General features: G+C 47.8%; 1 protein-coding gene across 1 annotated transcript in view; it reads left to right on the forward strand.

Moving 5' to 3' along the window:
- The window catches only part of LOC135208442 (zinc finger protein 607-like), a 143,860-nt gene that overhangs the window by 53,584 nt on the left and 68,953 nt on the right, over positions 1-21,323 (forward strand). The window contains exon 3 of the mRNA XM_064240632.1: positions 8,394-8,560. Within this exon, the coding sequence (XP_064096702.1) occupies positions 8,394-8,560 (167 nt within the window). The remainder of the gene's footprint in view (positions 1-8,393; positions 8,561-21,323) is intronic.

Raw genomic sequence — 21,323 nt, forward strand, 5'->3', positions numbered from 1 at the left:
AGCAGCGCCCCTAGCGGACATCCTTAAATTTTAGCGCTTGCGACAAGTCGCCATTTCTTGTGCTTGTGCCCCTTTTTGGATTTTACTCGTAATTTCTGCAATGGAACGCTCTGCTATGGCCACGGCTAAGTTAAGTAACTCATAAGTAACATTTTACCATAGTTTTATCTTCCGGGTACCAGTATTTTCCTCTTCATAGGTCATATACGGTTCCCCGGTTGTCTCGTGGCGGCCATGCCGCCTCGTAAGAATTCCCGGTCCTCCATACTGGGACTTCTTATACTTATGGGCTTACGTTACCACATTCATTGTTTTACATCGAGTTTAGCTAGTTCAGCCCTCCTACCATTCTCCTAGCTTGGTATTTAGGGCTATTATTATTATTTCCGGCCAGCATCCCGGCTCTTGCTCTACATCGGCTATCGCTGGCTCCGAGTAGGCTCCTGTTTTTCGGAACTGTCCGCCTCCGCTCCTGGGCTTCTTTCTCTTTTTACTAACAGTGTCACTTCCACCTTTCGATGTATATTTATTTATTTAGTTAGGGTGTTAGGCTAGCCTAGGTGCTTGTTCCATGTATTGGTACAGCTTGGTTCACGTGGCCTACCCACGGTTGTGTTGCTCGCGGCCTAGGCCACTTGCGGTCACGTGTTCCTTTGCACCTTACCCTGCCCCTTCCCTCCCTCTCTGATATAGGGAGGAGCTGGGGGACCCCTTGGTTGTTATGACAACCTCATCGCCTTCTCTCACACTTTCGGAGGTGACCAGGGGTCCTCCCAGCGGAGGGGGGTATAGGGCGACCACTATGAGGTACCGGGGGTCTCCATGCGGGTAGTTGGTGAGGCGGGGAGGAGTAGGCCATCCCCCTCCCCCTTTTCTCGCTCCGCCGTGTTTCACCGAGACCCTCCTCCTCCCCTCCCAGTTTGCTCAGCCACCTTCCTTACGATACGAAAGGAGCCTTCCGTCGCAGCCGGGGCGCCTTTGGTTTTAAGTTACTGGCTCCGCTAGCGGGCAGGGTGGGCACTACGAGTGGTCGGTTGCTTGCCTACTATATCCTACCTATATCTCTCCGCCGTTACCGGAAGGGAGCTTACCACTTACTACGCACTCTTCTAGTAGACGAGTGGAGAGAAGTTGTTTTATTTCTGTTATTTTAAGGATATATACCCTAATTCTAAGATATTTTTACAATGAATTGTGTGTTATTATTATTATTTTATCAACCATCCCCGCCTTTTTCCGTCGTGGTTTCCATTACCACCACTCCTAGTTGGTTGATTCTTGTGCTTCCGCCATCGACGGAGCCATAGCCTATCTCCAACCTGGTTACCACACGTATTTTGGCGGGGCTCTGGTTTTATCTAACTTTATCGCTCCGGCACCAGCGGAGCATATGTTAGACTGTAAGTGTTTACTTGGTATTCATGTACTTTTTCACTTACAGGCTACCAACTGCCAGGTCCCGGCTTGTAATGCGACGCTTTACGACCCCTGTGGACATGACGAGTGCAGGCCCACCCCGCCCCTTGTGCCACGTCGTTCAACGAGTTGATCGTCTGGCACCCTGATGGCCTGCGCTATATGCTACGACCTAGTCGGTCAGCTGGGAGATGGGGTAAGTCCATTATAGACTTACTTATGATTTTACTAACAACTTCTAGTCGTAAGTTTGTTAACCTCTCTCCACAATTGGCAGCTAATCTCACCTTTCTTTCAGGCTAGCGGCGTGAGGGAAGTCGCCCTCGCCACCCTGAAAGCGTGGGTAGGCGGCTTTGGGAAGAACGCCGCCAAGGGCCAGCCCTACATTTTGGATAGGAAGCTGGCCATCCAGATCTTTCCCGCGGGCAAGTCGACGGGTTACGTCGACCCTCGTCCGCTGCCCCACTGATAGCCTCCATTCAGCAAGAACTCCAGCAATCGTTTGGGGTCGTAAGCCTCACAGGAGTCGGTTCCGGACGTCGCTGCCCTGGACCTTAACCTAGAGCCCATGGCGGTAGGTGGGGAGGATTTGTTGGTGAGGTAGGTATGTCGGGCGCCCAAGGTCTTTCCTTGGGCGCTCCTGGATCTTCTCCTGTCCCCTCTTCTTCTGCTTCTTTCCAAGGCTTTACGGGATCTGAGATCCCTAGTCGCATCTCCCACTCTCTCTGTACCCTCCTAAGGAGAAGGGAAAGAGAGAACCGAAGACCTTGTCTAAGTCGACTTCTAGGAAAGTCGTCTTCGTCTCTTCTTCGGCTAAGAAGTCGTCGACTTTCCTATTGCCGATGCGGTGAAAGAAACGAAGCCGGGCTCTTCCCAATCGAAGAGCTCCAGAAGCAAGGCTTCGAAGGAGAAGGCTCGCACTCCCACCCGAGTCACTGCCTGCTCCCGCCTCCGCTGCTTCCACTCCGGCTATGCCGGAAGGGGTAGCAAGCACCAGCACCTGCGATCCCTCCTTACTGTCTCAGCAGGGGTGATGGAACAGGTGGGCGTGCTAGTAGGCTCCCAAATTCCGCACTGGGAACGCGGTTCGAGCAGATGTTTGCCCAACTGTCAAACAGTCTGTCTCAAACTGGACAGTCGATCCAGGATCTCTCTAATAGAATGAGAGAGAATGAGGACCGAGTAGCTGGCTAGCTCAGGCTCCTCCCCCAGTCTCCCCTGCATCTAGCACGGGGATTCTTCAACTCCCACCTTATGACTCCTTGCCAGCTTTCTCTATGGAGAACCCATGGAGAGTAGCTGCCTACGCTCCATTCAAGGACGGAATGATTTCTATCCCGGAGTGTGGAACTCGAAGGATTGAGGACTTCGAGTTCTACCTCCGGGTCTGTCGCAGCCTTTCATCGGGGATGCTAGGCTGACGCCAACGGCTCTCACGAGAGAAGACAAAATCTCTAAGGAGTCAGTTCTTTATTACAGTAGAGATCACGCCCAGCGGGAATGGGTTCACTGCCTTGAGGATTGGGAGTGTACTAACACTAGACTCAGCCTATAAGAGTCCCTTCACTATTTTCGCGACGGAAGAGGACGTCTCTCTTCCGTTCGCCACGAAATTGGTGGAGAAGTCTCTTCAGGCAGTCCTCAAGGATGAGCCCATTCCACAGTTGAGGGAGGCGGAGTCTACTTTCTCCTCTCTTCCCCTCCTTCGGAGAATTGTGGAAAACCTGCAGCTACATTCACGCTGGGTAAACTCAAGCCGGACTGCGCCATGGACCAGTTCGGTGAAAAGTTTACCTAGGCTGCCGGATTCCCTAATCCAGGCAGAGTTCGATGCGCGGACTAGGTTTGGCAGGTCCCTCAATTCCCTCATCATCACTGAAATGGCTGCCCTTTCCTACGCTTCGGAACCGCTGTTCAAGATTCTGGCGAAATCTCAGTTTCAGACGGTTCTGACGGACGCCTTTGACTTCTTCCAGGCTAGGAGGAACTGCCGGAAGCATGTCCTACAAGAGTGCACTATCAGGCATGAGCCTAATAGACTCTTGGCTGCAAGCATGTGGGGAGCGATCTCTTCCAGAGTCCGCAGTGAACGAGGTCCACCAACGAAGCTGCTAGACTCAACCAGAGCCTTAGAGCTAGGTGGGTATTTCCTCAAAGAGGAAACAGGAATCCGTTCCCACTGCTGGCAAGAAACCAAAGAAGGCTGGTAAGAGGTTCCAGCCTTATAAAAGACTCCAACAACAGCAGCAATTTGTGCATGGCATCCCAGTTTACCCAACAGGGACAACCTTCCACATCTAAACAGAACCAACCTTTCCTCCTGGTGCCCCAACAATCTCAAACCATCTACTTCCTACGCTATCTCGCCGGCCTTCAACCCTGCCTATGAGGCTCAAGGCTACTCTCAACCGAGAGGTAGGGCGAGAGGTTACTTTTCGTCAGCTGGCGCAGGAAGGGCACGAGGAGTAGACAGTTCAGAGGAGGGCGTGGTGGCCAACCCGCCCATCAGCAATGAGGCTCCCCAGGTAGGAGGGAGGCTGTTCCTCTTTCCGCCACAGGTGGGGGTTCAGCAATTGGGCACAGAGCATAGTGTCCAAAGGATTAGGCTGGAGTTGGATCAAGGATCCCCCTCCAATCAAATCATTTCATCAGGTACCGTCAAAGGAATTGATAGATTACGCGGAAGAACTCCTTCAGAAAGGAGCTATTGCGAGAGTCAAACATCTAAAATTTTCAAGGGCGCTTATTCAGCGTGCCAAAGAAAGGCTCAACAAAAAGAAGGGTAATCTTAGACTTGTCAAAGCTAAACTCTTTCATTCGCTGCGACAAGTTCAAGATTGCTTACCCTCTCGCAAGTAAGGACCTTACTGCCGCGTGGAGCCGTCACATGCTCCATCGATCTTACAGACGCATACTATCATATCCCTATAGCCAGACACTTCCGGCCATTCCTAGGATTCAGGCTAGGGAATCAGACATTCTCATTCAAAGTGATGCCCTTCGGTCTGAATGTAGCCCCCAGGGTATTCACAAAGATAGCAGAAGTGGTTGTACAACAATTGAGAGCTCAGGGAATAATGGTAGCGGCATACCTCGACGATTGGTTGATCTGGGCACCAACAGTCGAGGAATGTCTCGAAGCTACCAAAAAGGTAGTTCACTTTCTGGAACATCTGGGGTTCCAGATAAACAAAACGAAATCCAGACTTACTCCGGAAATCTCGTTTTCAGTGGCTAGGAATCCAATGGGATTTGTCTACCCCACAATCTACAATTCCAGTGGCCAAACGGAAGGAAATAGCAAAATCTGTCAGGCAAATTCCTCAAATGCAAACAAACGTCAAGAAGAAACCAGGAGAGAATCCTAGGGTCTCTTCAGTTTGCTTCGGTAACAGATATACTTCTGAAAGCAAGGCTGAAAGATATAAATCGAATTTGGCGGTCAAGAGCAAACTCCAAATATCGAGACAAGTTGTCAGTAATCCCACAGATCCTTCGCAACCAACTACGGCCTTGGTCAAAAGTAAGAACTTAGCCAAGAAAGTACCCCTTCAACATATCCCCTTCCAGTGCTAACCATTTCACACGGGACGCATCCCTGTCCGGGTGGGGGGTGATACTCTCAGTTCAAACAGGTTCAGGGGATTTGGTCAGTTCAATTTCGCCAGCTCCACATAAACTGTTGGAAGCAATGGCAGTATTTCTTACTCTGAAGAGACTGCTTCCCCCGAAGAAGTCTCATCTAAGGCTAGTTTTGGACAGTGCAGTGGTAGTTCATTGCATCAACAGAGGAGGGTCCAAATCCAAACATGTGACCATGTCATGATAGCCATCTTTGCATTGGCAAACAAACACAAATGGCATCTGTCTGCCACTCACCTGGCAGGAGTAAGAAATGTGATAGCAGACGCTCTGTCCCGGTCAGTTCCTCTGGAATCGGAGTGGTCTCTGGACGTCGGGTCATTCCAGTGGGTAAGCCGGAGAGTCCCAGGTCTCCAAGTGGATCTCTTCGCCTCACAAACGAACCACAAGCTTCCTTGCTATGTGGCCCCCAACCTGGACCCTCTGGCTTATGCCACGGACGCCCTGTCGTTAGATTGGAATCAGTGGAGGAGAATTTATGTTTTCCTCCAGTGAATCTTCTCTTGAAAGTCCTAGACAAACTAAGGGTCTTTCAAAGGGATAGTAGCTCTGATTGCACCGGACTGGCCCAAGAGCAACTGGTATCCTCTTCTCTTGGAATTGGGTCTCCGACCTCAACGGATCCCAATCCCAACTATCACAATCAGTACAAATGAGGACTGTGTTCGCTTCTCAGGAACTCTCCAGACCCTAACTTTATGGGACTTCATGAAGTTTGCGGCTAATAAAGATGCTGACATTGATCCACAGAATATTCTCTTCCTAGAATCAGATAAGAGAGAGTCAACCATTAGACAATATGACTCAGCTGTTAAAAAATTAGCATCTTTCTTGAGAGAATCGAACACTACAACCATGACAGTTAATTTGGCTATATCCTTTTTCAGATCCTTATTTGAGAAAGGTTTAGCTGCTAGCACGATTACCACTCATAAATCGGCTTTGAAGAAAATCTTTCAAGTAGGTTTTCAGATAGATTTGACTGAATCTTATTTCACATCTATCCCTAAAGCCTGTGCTAGACTTAGACCTTCCCAGAGGCCTACTACAGTTTCATGGTTCTTAAATGACGTCCTCAAACTAGCTTCAGATACTGACAACTCATCTTGTACATTCATAATGCTCCTGAGGAAGACATTATTCTTATTAAGCCTAGCCTCAGGAGCTAGAATTTCAGAACTGTCGGCTCTATCCCAGGGATGCGGGTCATGTGGAATTTCCTCCCATCAGGAGAAGTTCTACTTGCTCCGGATCGTAGCTTTTTAGCCAAAAATGAAGATCCTCTTGCAAGGTGGGCCCCTTGGAAGGTTGGTATCCCACTTCCCGCAGGATCCTTCTCTCTGCCCAGTATCAACTCTTAGAGCCTTTCTATCTCGTACTTCTTCTAGATCCTCAGGTGCTCTCTTCATGAGAGAAAAAGGTGGTACTTTATCAGTTAAAGGCATTAGGCAACAAATCCTTTACTTTATTAAACAAGCCAACCCTGAGTCATTCCCAAAAGCACATGATATCAGGGGAGTAGCCACCTCAATTAATTATTTCCAACATATGAATTTCGAGGATCTTAGAAAGTATACTGGATGGAAATCCCGACAGTCTTTTAAACGGCATTATTTAAAGTCCTTGGAATCTTTAAAGTTTTCAGCAGTAGCAGCGGGAAACATAGTTTCCCCTGATACTGTTTAGTAGTTGTAGTATAGATCCAGGTCTCCTTTCTACCTACATAAACCAACATGCCTCACCCTATCGTCAGGCTACTCAACATCATAGCCTTAGCCGTTGTATCATATAGTGGTTTGTCCCTTATTTTTTTGCTAGGGACATCCACATTTGTACTGATAATGTACTTCAGTGTACCTACCCTTATTTTTGATGCTAGGGTAGGACACAAGATGTTTGTATATATTCACCATTTTATGTTAATGATGAACTTCAGTCACAATGTGTTTGTATTATATTTTGAAATAATTGTATTGATGATGGATTTTAGTGTACCTACCCTTATTTTTATGCTAGGGTAGGACACATGGTGTATATATTTTGAAATTTTGTATTTTGTTAAGTAAATCCCAATTTTTCCTTATTTTACATGCATCTTTGTAATTTAACTTTAATTACCATTTAAGTACGTTTAAGTTTACTAACATTTTATTATTTTTTAACTGTTAAAATAAGTAGTTTAAGTGCTTAATTTGTATGCTGTAATTGACCTTTAATATTATTATATCCATCATTTTTAATTGGTTTTTCATTGTTCCTTTTTCCATCTTGTCTGTTTCTTCTGGGTACTCTTCATAGGCCGACACGAGCTGAGCCCAGAAAAGGGATTTTGACGAAGGAAAAATCTATTTCTGGGTGATTGGCTCGTGTCGCCCTATGAAACCCCCCCTTTTTTTATAGTTTAGTTTTCCCCCCCTAGCAGGACAAGATGTATTTAACTATTTTATTTAAGGATGTCCGCTAGGGGCGCTGCTGTCCGTGGCGTCCTCTAGTAGTAGTAGTAGAGGCTGCATCGCCCGTTGGTATCAGCTCTCTCTTGGGGGGATTCTGACAGGAAGTTTCGAACTTGGTGTTTGGCTCGTGTAGTGTTCCACACTCGCCCCTTTATCATACCGACACTTCTTTTTAAGAGAAGAGTTTTTAAGCGAAGCACAGTTTTACTGACATTTTCTTAATTTTGTTTTTTCTCTGGTAATTTAGGCTAATTTTACCTAGAAAGAATGATATTAAGGATACTTTCATAGGGCGACACGAGCCAATCACCCAGAAATAGATTTTTCCTTCGTCAAAATCCCTTTTGTGTACATGATAAAAACATTTCTGAACATTCAACCCAATTCTAGGTTTTCTATAGTACATACATTGCCTGTGCCTTTTAAGTTTTAGGGTTTATGATTTTTTTGTCCCTGATAATTATGTTTTTGTAATTTTTTTATATTCAGTTTACCATATTAAAAGTATATTTACTTTAGATCCATAATATTTCATTCAGCCAACCTTTTTCTATTTAGTATATACTACATAGCTTGACTAAAATTAGTTGCTAGACTTCTCAAAAATCTTTCACTGATTTGTTCCTTCTTAACTTATATCATGAGCCTCTCTTGCCACACAATGCCTTATCATATACTACAGTGATATAGATTTGTAGTAGATGAATAGTAATTAGTTTTTTATTTTTAAATGTTTTTTCTTGTACTATATGTATTTTTTCATTGAATCTCAAGAGAAAATGATTTAAATTACTGTGATACAGTGTATTAATTGTTTACTGAAGATTAGACAAGACTATGAATAATTAAAAGTAGTAATTCATGCCAATCTTGTGTTTTCAGTTCACTAAATGCTCATAGTGCAATTCATGAGGACACGCCAAGGCATGTCTGTATTTGTGGTGTCAGTTTCAAGTTGAGAACATCATACATGAGTCATGTTAGAAGAATTCACCAAGCTGCTTCTGAGATAAAGTTTAGCTGTGAACTTTGTTTCAAGTCATTCAGAGGTAACATTTGTTTCCTTTAATTTTCAAAGTCCTTTCTGTTGGGTATTTGTAACCAAATGACTCTTTTTACTTGGCTTCATATCATTCTATATACGTACAAAAAAAAGGATTTTGACGTAAGGAAAAATCTATTTCTGGGCGAGTTGGCTCGTGTCGCCAGCGAAATATCCTTTAATCTATTATTTCTAGGGTAAATGTACTAACAACATACCATAGAATAAATAAAATAAAGAAAAAGGTCAGTATGACTGACTCGCTCACCCTATAGGAGGGTGTCGTATGAACACTAGGCGAGTGAGACCACTACCACGAGCCAATGCCAATAGAAATCTCCCACTACAAACCCTCCAAGAGGGGAGCCGTCCCACAGAGGGAGCAGCTCGTACTACTACTACACATCCCATGCTTGCGACTGCTGCGCCTCTAGTGGCCATCCTGAAGTTAGCAGACAATCTTGAGCGAAAGGGAGGGTAGGGGGGGTATTTCGCTGGCGACACGAGCCAATCGCCCAGAAAATAGATTTTTCATTACGTCAAAATCCTCCTTTTTCTGGGCTCAGCTCGTGTCTGCTTGCGCGAAATCGTACCAGAGAAACAGCACAAGATTGTAAACAAAGTAAAATAAAATATAATAAAACAAAATAGGTCTCAATGAAAGATACAAAAATAAAAGAATGAATATAATTGCTAAAAAGATACAAGTACACAGTAAAGCAAAATCAGAATTATGCTTTTAAATTACCCTTAAATCTAATTATGTTAATAATATAAGGTAATTTACATATATACAAATAGGTACAATGATTACCTATCACAATACATCTGTGTAACAACATGTATCAAAAATAGAAATAGCAATTAGTATAAATTTACATAAATATTTGATCAATGATAAAATAAAATATCTTAGGAATGTATATGACTTAATATACACAAAACCCGTAACCATTGCATTATGATGTATCCCCTAGCATAAAAATAAGGGGATAACATCTATGAGATCAGTATGGTAATCAGATGTGAGTGTCCCTAACCAGACAAAAGGGGCACTTATACAATCATAAAACAGCTAAGACACAAGGTAAATGTTAATGAACAAGGCAGGAATAGACGAACTGTTGGGTGAGGCAGGTAGAAAGGAGGACTGAACCTTCTACTATAATCTAGCTAGAGTCAGGGAAACTATGTTACCCGCTGCTACTGCTGGGAATTTCAGAGCTTCCAAGGACTTAAGGTAGTGACGTTTGAACACTGTCGGCGATTTCCATCCGGTATACTCCTTTAAATCAGCAAAATTCATATGTTGGAAGTAATTAATTGAGGTGGCTACTGCCCTGACATCATGTGCTTTTGGAAAGGAGTCAGGATTGGCTTGTTTGATAAAGTACAGGATTTGTTGCCTGATGCCTTTAGTGATAAAGTACCACCTTTTTCCCCCCCTAAAGAGGGGCCCCGATGAGGAAGAGGAGGTCCTGGATAGAAAGGCTCGTAAGGTTGAAACCGGACAAAGGGAAACATCTTGTGGAAGGGGTAGTACCTTCCAAGGTTCCCACCTCATCAAAGGATCTTCATTCTTTGAAAACTAAAAGCTACGTTCCGGAGAAAGTAGCGACTTCCCCCGTGGGAAGGAATTGAATATGATCCGGATCTCTGGATAAAGCCGACAGTTCTGAAATTCTTGCTCCTTGAAGCTAGGCTTAATAAAAACAGAGTTTTTCTTAGGAGCATCATAAACGAGCATGTGTCATTACCGGTTTCGGAAGCCAGTTTTAGAACATCGTTTAAGAACCATGAAACTGACGTAGGCCTGACAGAGGGCCTAAGTTCTAGCACATGCTTTAGGAATAGACGAGAAATAGGTATCTGTCAAGCCTATGTTAAATCCAAATTGAAATATCTTTTTCAATGCTGACTTGTTTGACGTAATCGTGCTTAGCTGCTAAACCCTTTTCAAATAAAGATCTGAAAAAAGGATATAGCAGAATTAACTGTCATGATTCTGATATCTGACTCTCTCAGGAAGATTGCTAACTTTTGACGGCAGCATCATACTGCCTCAAAGTTGAATCCCTTTTACCGGATTCCAGGAAAAGGAATATTCTGAGGGTCAATATTTCGCATCTCCTTTTTGCCGCAAACTTCATGAAATCCATAAAGTTAGGGTTTTTGAGAATCCCTGAGAGCGAACACAGTCTTCGTTTGTACTGACTGGGAGAGCTTGGGACTGGGGCCGGGGATCCGAAGGGGACGAAGACCCAGTTCCAGGATCAGGGGGTACCAATTGCTCTTCGCCAGTCTGGGGCTACTAGAGCCACTTGAACCCCTGAATGTCCTGAGTTTTGTCTAAGACTTCATAAGGAGATTCACTGGAGGGAAGACGTAAATCTTCTCCCAGTTGTTCCAGTCCAGAGCCAGGGCGTCCGTGGCGTAAGCCAGAGGGTCCAGGTTGGGGGCTACATAAACCGGTGGTTTGTGGTTCGCTTGTGATGCGAAGAGATCCACCTGTAGCCCTGGGACTCTTTGAAGGATCCATTGGAACGAACTCTCGTCTAGAGACCATTCCGACTCTAGGGGTACTGATCGGGATAGGGCGTCTGCTATGACGTTTCTTTCTTACTCCAGCTATGTGGGTGGAGGAAAGATGCCAACTGAATTTGTCTGCCAGGGAGAAGATGGCTATCATGACGTGATTTAGATGACGTGACTTGGAGCCTCCTCTGTTTATGCAATGTACTACACTGCGCTGTCCAAGACTAGCTTTATGTGGGAGTACCTTGGTGGGCGTAATCTTTTCAGAGTCAAGAAGATGCCATTGCCTCCAGTACGTTTATATGGAACTGACGGAACTGGGGTGACCAAATTCCTTGCACCTTTTTGACCTGGGAGTACCCTCCCCAGCCACTTAAGGACGCGGCTGTGTGGATGGTAATCCCTGGTGGAGGGAACTGAAGAGGGACTGACAACTGACAGATTCTTGGACTTTTGCCCACGGCCGAAGCCGGTTCTTTAGAATCAGAGGTACTGAGGATAGCTTGTCCTGGACCTGACATTTGCTCGAGAGCGCCAGATCCTAGTTAGATCTTTCAGTTTGGCTTTCATTAAGATGTTCGTTACTGAAGCAAACTGGAGAGAGCCGAAGATTCTTTCCTGAGCTCTCCTCGATGCTAGTTTGTGACTTAGAAATTGCTTGACTGACTTCGCTATTTCTTTCCTTTTGGTGGATGAATCGACAGAGTGTGTGAGGATAGATTCCATTGAAATGCCTAGCCACTGAAAGTTTGACTCTGGGGTGAGTCTGGACTTGGATCTGTTTTATCTTGAATCCTAGATATTCTAGGAATTGGATCACTTTCAGTGTGGCCTTGTTGCATTCTTCGACTGATGGGGCCCAGATCAACCAATCGTCGAGATACGCTACTACCATAATCCCTTGAGCTCGAGCTGTTGCACTACTACTTCCGCTAGCTTCGTGAACACCCTGGGTGCCACGTGAGCCCGAACGGGACTACCTTGAAGGAGAACGTCTGGTCTCCTATACTTGAATCCCAGAAACGGACGGAAGTGTCTTGCAATAGGGATATGATAGTAGGCGTCTGTAAGATCGATAGAGGTGGTGACAGCCCCACGGGGAAGTAAGGTCCGCACCTGTGAGATCGTGAGCATCTTGAACTTGTCGCAGCGGATGGCTAAGTTTAAGCGGGACAAGTCTAAGATTACCCTTCTTTTGTTTGAGCCTTTCTTTGGACGCTGAACAAGCGACCTTGAAATTTTAATCCCTTGACTTTGACTATAGCTCCTTTCTGAAGGAGGTCCTCTGCGTACTCTGTCAATTCCTTGGAAGGAAGTTGACGGAAAGGTCTGGCTGAGGTGGGGGGTTCGTCCAACCAGCTCCAACCCAGCCCTTTTGACACTATGCTCTGAGCCCACTGCTGAAGTTCCACCGGTGGCGAAAGTGAAACAGCCTCCCACTACCTGAAGTTCCTCATTGGTTCTGGTAACCCCCACTCGACCTCCTCTGAAGTGCTTTCCCCTATTGAAGGGGCCTCCCGATCCTCTCCCACGAAAGGACCGCTTACCTCTGCCTCCCTTGTTCGAGCGGGCATACTTCTGAGAAGCTTGACTCTCGAAGGCTGGATTGTAAGCTGGAGAGATGGCGTATGAGGTGGAGGGTTGAGGCTGAGGGGATATCACATAAATAGGCTGTGATTGCCCTTTAGACGTGAGGGCTGAGCTGTCTGCACTAACGGCACTGTAGGAACTTGTTGAGGGAAGCGCGGCTGCTTCTTTTGGTAAGGTTGGAAACGTCTAGGCTTCCTTTGTCCCTTACCTTTTGGTGTCAAGTCTTGCCTTCTCCTAGCCGTAAGACCCCAACGGTCCTTAAGGCTTTGGTTCAACCTCGTAGCCTCTGCTTGTACTTCCTTTACCATAGCCTCTGGGAAGAGATCTGCGCCCCAGATGTTAGAGAAAGTAACCTATTCGGTTCATGCCGAATGGTTGCCTCTAGCAATACATGCTTTCTGCAATTTGTTGTTCCAGCAGTGGCAAACTCGACATGTCTGACTGCACCGTTTGAGTCAGGGCTTTGGTCATAAGCTTAAAATTGGTTCTAGAACCATAAGCCATCGTTTTGCTACCTCCCCAGACATAGCCATCAGGTTGATTGACCTGGCTAGTCGTGTTTTCGAGTCAAACTCCGCTTGAATAAGACTATCAGGGAGCCTGGGCAGCTTTTTCACCAAACTGCTCCATAGCACAGTCAGGTTTGAGTTTTGCCAGCTGTGAAAGTGTTAGGCAAGTCCTCCCATAATTCTCCAATTGACGGGAGCAACGGAGAAGTGGGGTCTGCTTCTTTCAGCTGAGGCATGGGTTCCCCTTTCTGAGCTGCTGAGATGGTCGACCTCGCTATCTTGGTAAGGAAAGGGAGCGGGGTACCTTCGTCCATCGTGAAAATGGTAAAGGGACTTTTGAATGGTTGGATCTTGGTATTCGAACAGTCCATGTCGTCTAGACATCTAAGCCTTCTTCGTTGGGCCTGGTCCCGAGAATAGAGGACTGTCTCCTTTGGTACCCTGTCATCTCTAACCATAGCCGAAGGCGTGAGCCTAGCGTAGCCTATGAAGGGAGGCTGTAGGCCTTCCGGGTAGAACTCGAAGTCCTCTATTCTTCGAGTTCCAAACTCCGGTACGGAGATGAGACCATCTTGCGGAAGGGAGCATATGACGCTACTCTCCAAGGATTGTTCATAGGAGAAAGCGGGCAGCGAGTCATCTACGGGGGAAGCTGAGATCCACTAGTGTTAGAGGTTGAGGGAGAGGCAGAGGGGGCTTCTCTTAGGCCGGCTATAATAGTATCCTGAAAAGTTATCCTATCCGACAGGCGAGATATCATATGTTCCATACTCGTCTTAAGGGAGCCTACCAAGTCGCCCACCTGTTGCAACAGGCCAGCATTGGTGTGCCAGAGCCGGAGCTGCTGCGGAGGTGGAGGGGAGACTCCTGAATAGGCACCAAAGGTAGTGGAACTGGTGATACTGCCGGGTGGTCGGGATTTCTCCTTAGGCTTACTCTTTGAGGACTTTGAGCCGGAGCTAGACCCTTTAGACCTGTCTGGGCCGGGATTATGAGCCGGAGACTTACGCGAAGAAGAAGACGAGGACGTCTTCTTCGAGGACGATGACGTCTTAGTCAAGGTCATATGCTTAGACTTGATCTTAGGCCTAACCGAAGCCTCTGGAGGAGTATATAACTCATCACCGGTAAAGCCTGGGAAGGATGGTGAAGTTGCAGGGGTAGAAGAAACAGTCACTCCCAATGGGGGAAAAACCCTTGGGTACCTGCATTACTTACCTCGACCAACAGGTCGTCTATACCTCCATAGGTTTCAACATTTATATCCAGGGTTGCGACATGCCCGTGGAGATATCCTGGTCTTGTTCAGTCAAGGAGGGCCGCAGCTGTTGTTTGGGATAAAGGCAATAGAGGGGTCCGCCTCTACCGGTCGACGTACCCAGGTCCGCCTTGCCTCCGGGGAAGATTAACAAAGCTAAACGCTTCTCCAGTATGTAGGGCTGACCCTTGGCGGCGTTCTTGCCAAAACCTCCGACCCAGGCCCGCAGGGTAGCCAATGCCGTATCTCGTACTGCCGGAGCCTGTAAGAGAGGATATATTTTAGATTTAAGAAACCACTTAAAACTAAACTTAGGATATAACTTAAAAACTAGATGCCTTAAGTTAAAGTAATGATGAAAACTTAAGAACTAAAAGAAGCGGAGCGGAGCGGAGATGGAATACTTACGCCTTCCAAAAGCTGGCTCACCAGATCGTAACATATGGTACACGTCTCATGGTAACCAGACTGGATGTCCCCGTGCGGAGTCGCACATGGAGCATGGGACCGGCAAACTTCGTGTCCACAGGGGTCCTGAAGTGTAGCGGAACATCCCGGATGCTCACAGTTGGTGGCCTGTAAGTGGAAGACACATGAGTATCTTAAAGGGGTAACACTTACAGACTAAGGACAAAAGAACTCCGTTACGTGCGGAGCTCGGCAAAAAATTTGGGCATAACCCCTCCCTGCATTGCCTGAATAGGCTATAATCCCGGAGAGATCCGGTAAATACTAAGGGAGGGGTGGGGATGGTTTAAGAAACTTAAGATAAACTTAAAGATAACTTAAACCTACATGCAAGTAACCGGACTAGGTCCAGTGAAGCGGAGTGTAGTAACTCAGCAATACGGTACGGTAGTAAAGACCTATTGTATGCTCCGGTCCAACTATGGTGGACTATACCCTTCCGCTGGATACCAGGACTCCGATAGGGAGGAGCTCTAGTAAGGGAGGGAAGGGCGAGATGACATACAGAACTCGCGCTAACCGCGCGATCAAGGAAGTAACGGAGGGGGGGTGGGGAAGGCCAGAGCCCCCCACAACGTACCCACCCGGCCGAGCCGAGAACGAGAGGTCGGAAACCCGTCAGGGACTGTCGGACTCCCCAGGCCCCTCCCCGGGGGTGGAAGGGTGGGGGAGGCAGGCCGGGCATGCTGGGGGGGGCGGAAGACGACCCGACCGCCCCACCCCCGCCCGGCTCCTATGAGAAGCGGGAGAGGGGGAAGGGGTTCTAACCAAGTCCAGGGGACTGTCGGACTCCCAGGCCCCTCCTGTGGAGGGGAAGGGGGGGGAGGCTCGTCATGCTGGGGCGAGCAAGGACAACGAACCCCATCCCCCCCCCCGACCGACTCTATGGGCGAGCGGGAGAGGGGGAAGACTGGCAGGCGCCTGGCTGACTCGTGTTCACGGTATGACCAAACGAAAAGGCGGATAACTAAGATACGGTAACCAAGCCTAGGCCCAACCAACTGATCAGAGAGAAGCTATCGGGAAGCAACCAGAACTGAAAAGCGGTTAGCATATAGGCCCATAGGGCGAAAACCAACTGATCAGAGAGAAGCTATGAGGAAGCGACCGACTGATCAACGGATGTAGACTAGGCTCTACGAGCCAGGACCTAGGCTAAAGCCAGACGCCAACTAACCTAACAATAACAAAACATAAAAATATAATATATAATAAAAATGAAAGAAAGAAGGTAAAATAGCAGGAGAAAAAATCCAGGAGTGTGCGACTAGCCCGAAGGCAAGTCTACCACTCAAAGCTAGTCAGGGGCCGATACTAAGAACCTGGACTAGGGTCTGGGTAGAAAAAGCCTACCATAAGGTGAAATACACACATGTATAAACAACTTGAGTAGACGTAATAATGCGGATAATCAAAATAGAGCGTAAAAACTAATAAGGATGTTCTTGTACGGGAGGGAGACCAAGAACGAACCCAACATGCGGCGGACCATGCTGCCATGCTTCCAGCCCCCGAGAACGTTTATCTATACCTAAAAAAAAACGGCAAATACGCTCGGGGACGGAAAAAACTCGCTAACGCAATAATACTGAGTACTTAACTTAGCTGCTGCAATAGCTGCACGCTTCCATTATCGAAAAATCCGAAGAAATGGCACAAAATACCACCCAGAGAGAAAAATAGCACTTGTGCTCGTGAGTGCTAACTGAAAAGGATGGCCACTAGAGGCGCAGCAGTCGCAAGCATGGGATGGTGTAGTAGTAGTACGAGCTGCTCCCTCTGTGGGACGGCTCCCCTCTTGGATTTTGTAGTGGGAGATTTCTATTGGCATTTGGCTCGTGGTAGTGGTCTCACTCGCCTAGTGTTCATACCGACACCCTCCTAGAGGGTGAGCGAGTCAGTCATACTGACCTTTTTCTTTATTTTATTTATTCTCTGGTATGTGTTAGTACATTTACCCTAGAATAATAGATTAAGGATATTTCGCGCAAGCGACACGAGCTGAGCCCAGAAATGTATTTCTGGGCTCAGCTCGTGTCGGCCTATGAAAGGATCCTTAATATCATTCTTTCTAGGCAAAATTAATCTAAAATTACCAGAGACAAAATTAAGAAAATGTCAGTAAAAACTGACTCGCTCACTCTTGAAAAGAAGTGTCGGTATGAGAATAGGGGCGAGTGAGAACACTACCACGAGACATTCACCAATTAGACCTTCCAATCAGAATCCCCACAAGAGAGAGCTGATACCAACGGGCGATGCGGCCGTTACTACTACTACTAGGGGACGCCACGGACAGCAGCGCCCCTAGCGGTCATCCTTAATTATTAGCGCCAAGCGTCGTACACATTTTCTTGCTTGTGTACTTTTTTCTGGATTTACCTCATCATCCGTTATGGAACGTGCTGCCATCGCAACGGCTAAGTTAAGTGCCTCATAAGTAGTGTTTTACCGTATTTTAGTCTTCCAGGAACCAGTATTTTCCTTCTAATAGGTCATATACGGTTTCCCGGTCGACTCGTGGCGGCGCCATGCTGCCTCGTTAAGAAATTCCGGTCTTCCATACTGGGATTCTTATACTTATGGGCTTACTATATCACGTTCATCGTTTTTTACATCGCCTTTTTAGCTAGGTTAGCCCATTTACCAATTCTCTTAGTTTGGTATTTAGGGCTATTCTGTGTTCTAGCCCAGCATCCCGGCTCTTGCTCTTCATCGGCTATCGCTGGCTCCGAGTAGGCTTCTGTTCCTCGGAACAGTTTGCCCCCTCCTGGGCTTCTTTTTCTTCTACTAAAAGTGTCTTTTCCATCTTTACGATGTAATTTTAGTTCTATTTAGGGTGTTAGGCTAGCCTAGGTGCATGTCCCATGTATTGGTACAGTCTGGTTCACGTGGCCCTTTCACGGTTGTGTTGCTATCGCGGCTTAGGCCACTTGCGGTCACGTGTTCCTTCGCACCCTTACCCTTCCCATTCCCTCCCTACCAGGTATAGGGAGGGGTCTGGGACCCCTTGGTTGCCATGACAACCTCAGTTGCCTTCCTCCCTCCCTCTCTGAGGAGGCCAGGGGTTCTCCCCAGCTGGGGTATAGGGCGACCACTCATCGGTACTGGGTCACCGAGCGGGTAGTTGTTGGGACGGGGAGGAGTAAGGCCACCCCCCCCCCCCTCTCTCTCTCCCGCCGTGTTACGCCGAGAACCCTCCCCCCCTCCCCAGTTGCTCAGCCACCTTTCCCCCTCTGTAACGAACGGAGCCTTCCGCCGCAGCCGGGGCACCTTTGGTTATAGATTACTTTGGCTCCGCCAGCGGGCGGGGTGGTCACTACTAGTGGTCTATTGCTTGCCTACTATATCCTTACCTTTCTCCCCGCTACCGGAAGGGAGCTTGCTTCTTACCCGGGCACTCTTCTAGTAGACGGGAGGGAAAGGTTTGATAATTATTGTTATTTTTAAGGATATACCCTAGTTTTACGATGATTTCTATAATGTAGTTATTTTATAGGTATACCATCTCCGCCGTTGTCCGTCGTGGTTTCATTTCACCACCACACCTGGTTGGATTCTATCTCTTGTCTCCGGCGTAGCCTTGGACAACCAACCATATTACTACCACACGTATTATGGCGGGCTCTGGTTTAATCTAACTTTCTCGCTCCGGCACCAGCGGAGCAACTGTTAGGCTGTAAGTGTTCTCCTGATACTTATGTATCTTTCCACTTACAGGCTACCAACTGTCAGGTCCTTGGGTGCACGCGACGTTTTTGTACGACCCCTGCGCCCACGATGAGTGCAGGTCTCACGCCTCCGTGTGCCACGCCTTACAACGACATGATCGTCTGGCACCCGGAAGCCTGCGCCATCTGTTACGACCTGGCCAGTCAGCTGGTGGAGGGGGTAAGTCGTTTATAGACTTTTTTATCGTTTTACTAACAACACTTAGTCATAAGCTTGTTAACCCCGCTCCGCCATTAGAAGCTCATTTCGCCTTCTCTTTCAGGCTGCCGGTGTGAGGGAAGTCGCCCTAGCAACCCTGAAAGCGTGGGTGGGCGGCTTCGGGAAGAACGCCGCCAAAGGCCAGCCTTACATATTGGACAAGAAGCTGGGCCGTTCAGATCTTCCCCGGTGGCAAGTCAACAGGGTATGTTGACCCCATATCCGCAGCCCCTCTCATAGCCTCCATCCAGCAGGAGATGCAGCAGTCTTTCGGGGTCGTGGCCACGCAAGAGACTGTCCCAGACGTCGCAACCTTGGACCTTAATATTGAGCCTATGGCGGTAGGTGCTGAGGATTTGTTGGTTGAGGTAGGTGTGTCGGGTGCTCAAGGTCTTTCCTTGGGCGCTCCTGGATCTTCTCCTGTCCCTTCTACTGCTTCTTTCCAAGGCTTTTTGGGATCTGAGATCCCTACCCGCTCTCCCGCTCTCTCTGTACCCCCAAAGGTGAAGGGACAGAGAGAACCGAAGACCCTTGTTAAGACGACTTCTAAAAAGTCGTCGTCGTCTTCTTCAGCTAAGAAGTCTTCGACTTCCTATGCTGACGCGGTGAAGGCTAAGCCGAGCTCTTCATATTCAAAGAGCTCTAGAAGCAAGTCTTCTAAGGAGAAGGCTCGCGCTCCCCCGCCGAGCCAATGCCTTCTCCGGCCTCCACCGCATCCACTCCGGCAACGCCGGTTGGAGTAGCGGGACCTAGCACCTTTGATCCCACTGCTTTCTCAGCAGTGGTGATGCAACAGGTAGGTGAGATGGTTGGCTCACAAGTCTCCGCCCTAGGAACAAAGTTCGAGCAGATGTTCGCACAACTGTCGAGCACTCTGTCTCAGTCGGGCCAGTCCATCCAAGATCTCTCTAACAGAGTTAGAGAGAATGAGGACCGAGTAGCTGGGCTTGCTCAGGCTCCTCTTCCAGTCTCCCCAGTAGCAAGTGCTGGTATTCTCCAGCTTCCACCTTATGAGTCACTACCAGCTTTCTCCATGGAGAACCCATGGTATGATCTCTGTCCCGGAGTGTGGAACTCGAAGGATTGAGGACTTCGAGTTTTATCCTCCGGGATTAACGCAGCCTTTCATTGGTTATGCTAGGCTGACCGTAGCGGCGCTCACTAGGGAGGACAAGATCTCCAGGGAGAACGTTCTCTATAGTAGAGATCACACTCAACGCGAATGGGTTCACTGCCTTGAGGACTGGGAGTGTACCAACACCAAGCTCCAGGCTTTCAAGAGTCCTTTTACTATTTTTGCGACGGAGGAGGAGGCTTCTCTTCCGTTCGCTACAAAAATAGTAGAAACGACTCTTCAGGCAGTCCTCAAGGATGAGCCCATGCCACAGCTGAGGGAAGCAGAGTCTACTTCTCCGCTCTTCCCAGCTTTCGGAGAATTGTGGGAGAACTTGCCTGCCACTTTCAACGCTTGGTAAGCTCAAACCGGACTGTGCTATGGACCAGTTCGGCGAAAAGCTCCCAAGGCGCCTGATTCCTTGATTCAGGCAGAGTTCGACACTCGAACTAGGTTTGGCAGGTCCCTCAATTCTCTGATTATCACAGAGATGGCTGCTCTCTCGTATGGCACGGAACCTTTGTTTAAGATTCTGGCCAAGTCCCAGCTTCAGACGGTTCAGACGGATGCTTTCGACTTCTTCCAAGCTAGGAGGAATTGCCGAAAGCACGTTCTGCAGGAGTGCACTATTAGGCACGAACCTAATAGACTCCTGGCTTCCAGCATGTGGGGAGCGGATCTCTTCCCAGAGTCCGCTGTAAATGAGGTACACCACGAGGCTGCTAGGCTCAACCAGAGCCTTAGAGCTAGGTGGGGTATCTCATCTAAGAGGAAGCAAGAATCCGCCCCCACTGCTGGTAAGAAACCAAAGAAGTCTGGTAAAAGGTTCCAGCCTTACCAGAAACACCAGCAACAGCAGCAATTTGTTCAGGCCGTCCCGGTTACCCAACAGGGACAACCTTCTACATCCAAGCAGACCCAGCCCATCCTCCTGCTGTCTCCTCAGTCACAACCCTCGACCTCCTACGCACTCTCGCCGGCCTTCAACCCTATGTATGAAGGTCAGGCTTACCCTCCCTTTAATAGGCAATCGAGAGGTAGGGCGAGAGGCCACTTTCGCCAGCGTGGCACAGGAAGGGCGGCAAGGAGTAAGCAGTTCAGAGGAGGGCGTGGTGGTCAACCCGCCCATCAACAATGAGGCTCCCCAGGTAGGAGGGAGGCTGTTCCTCTTCCGTCACAGGTGGGGGTTCAGCAATTGGGCACAGAGCATAGTGTCCAAGGGATTGGGTTGGAGTTGGATCAAAGATCCCCCTCCAATCAAATCATTCCGCCAAGTACCATCAAAGGAATTGACAGATTATGCGGAGGAACTCCTTCAGAAAGGAGCTATTGCGAGAGTCAAGCATCTAAAATTTCAAGGTCGCTT

This window comes from Macrobrachium nipponense, chromosome 11 (genome assembly GCF_015104395.2).
Source record: "Macrobrachium nipponense isolate FS-2020 chromosome 11, ASM1510439v2, whole genome shotgun sequence".
NCBI classification, from domain to species: domain Eukaryota; kingdom Metazoa; phylum Arthropoda; class Malacostraca; order Decapoda; family Palaemonidae; genus Macrobrachium; species Macrobrachium nipponense.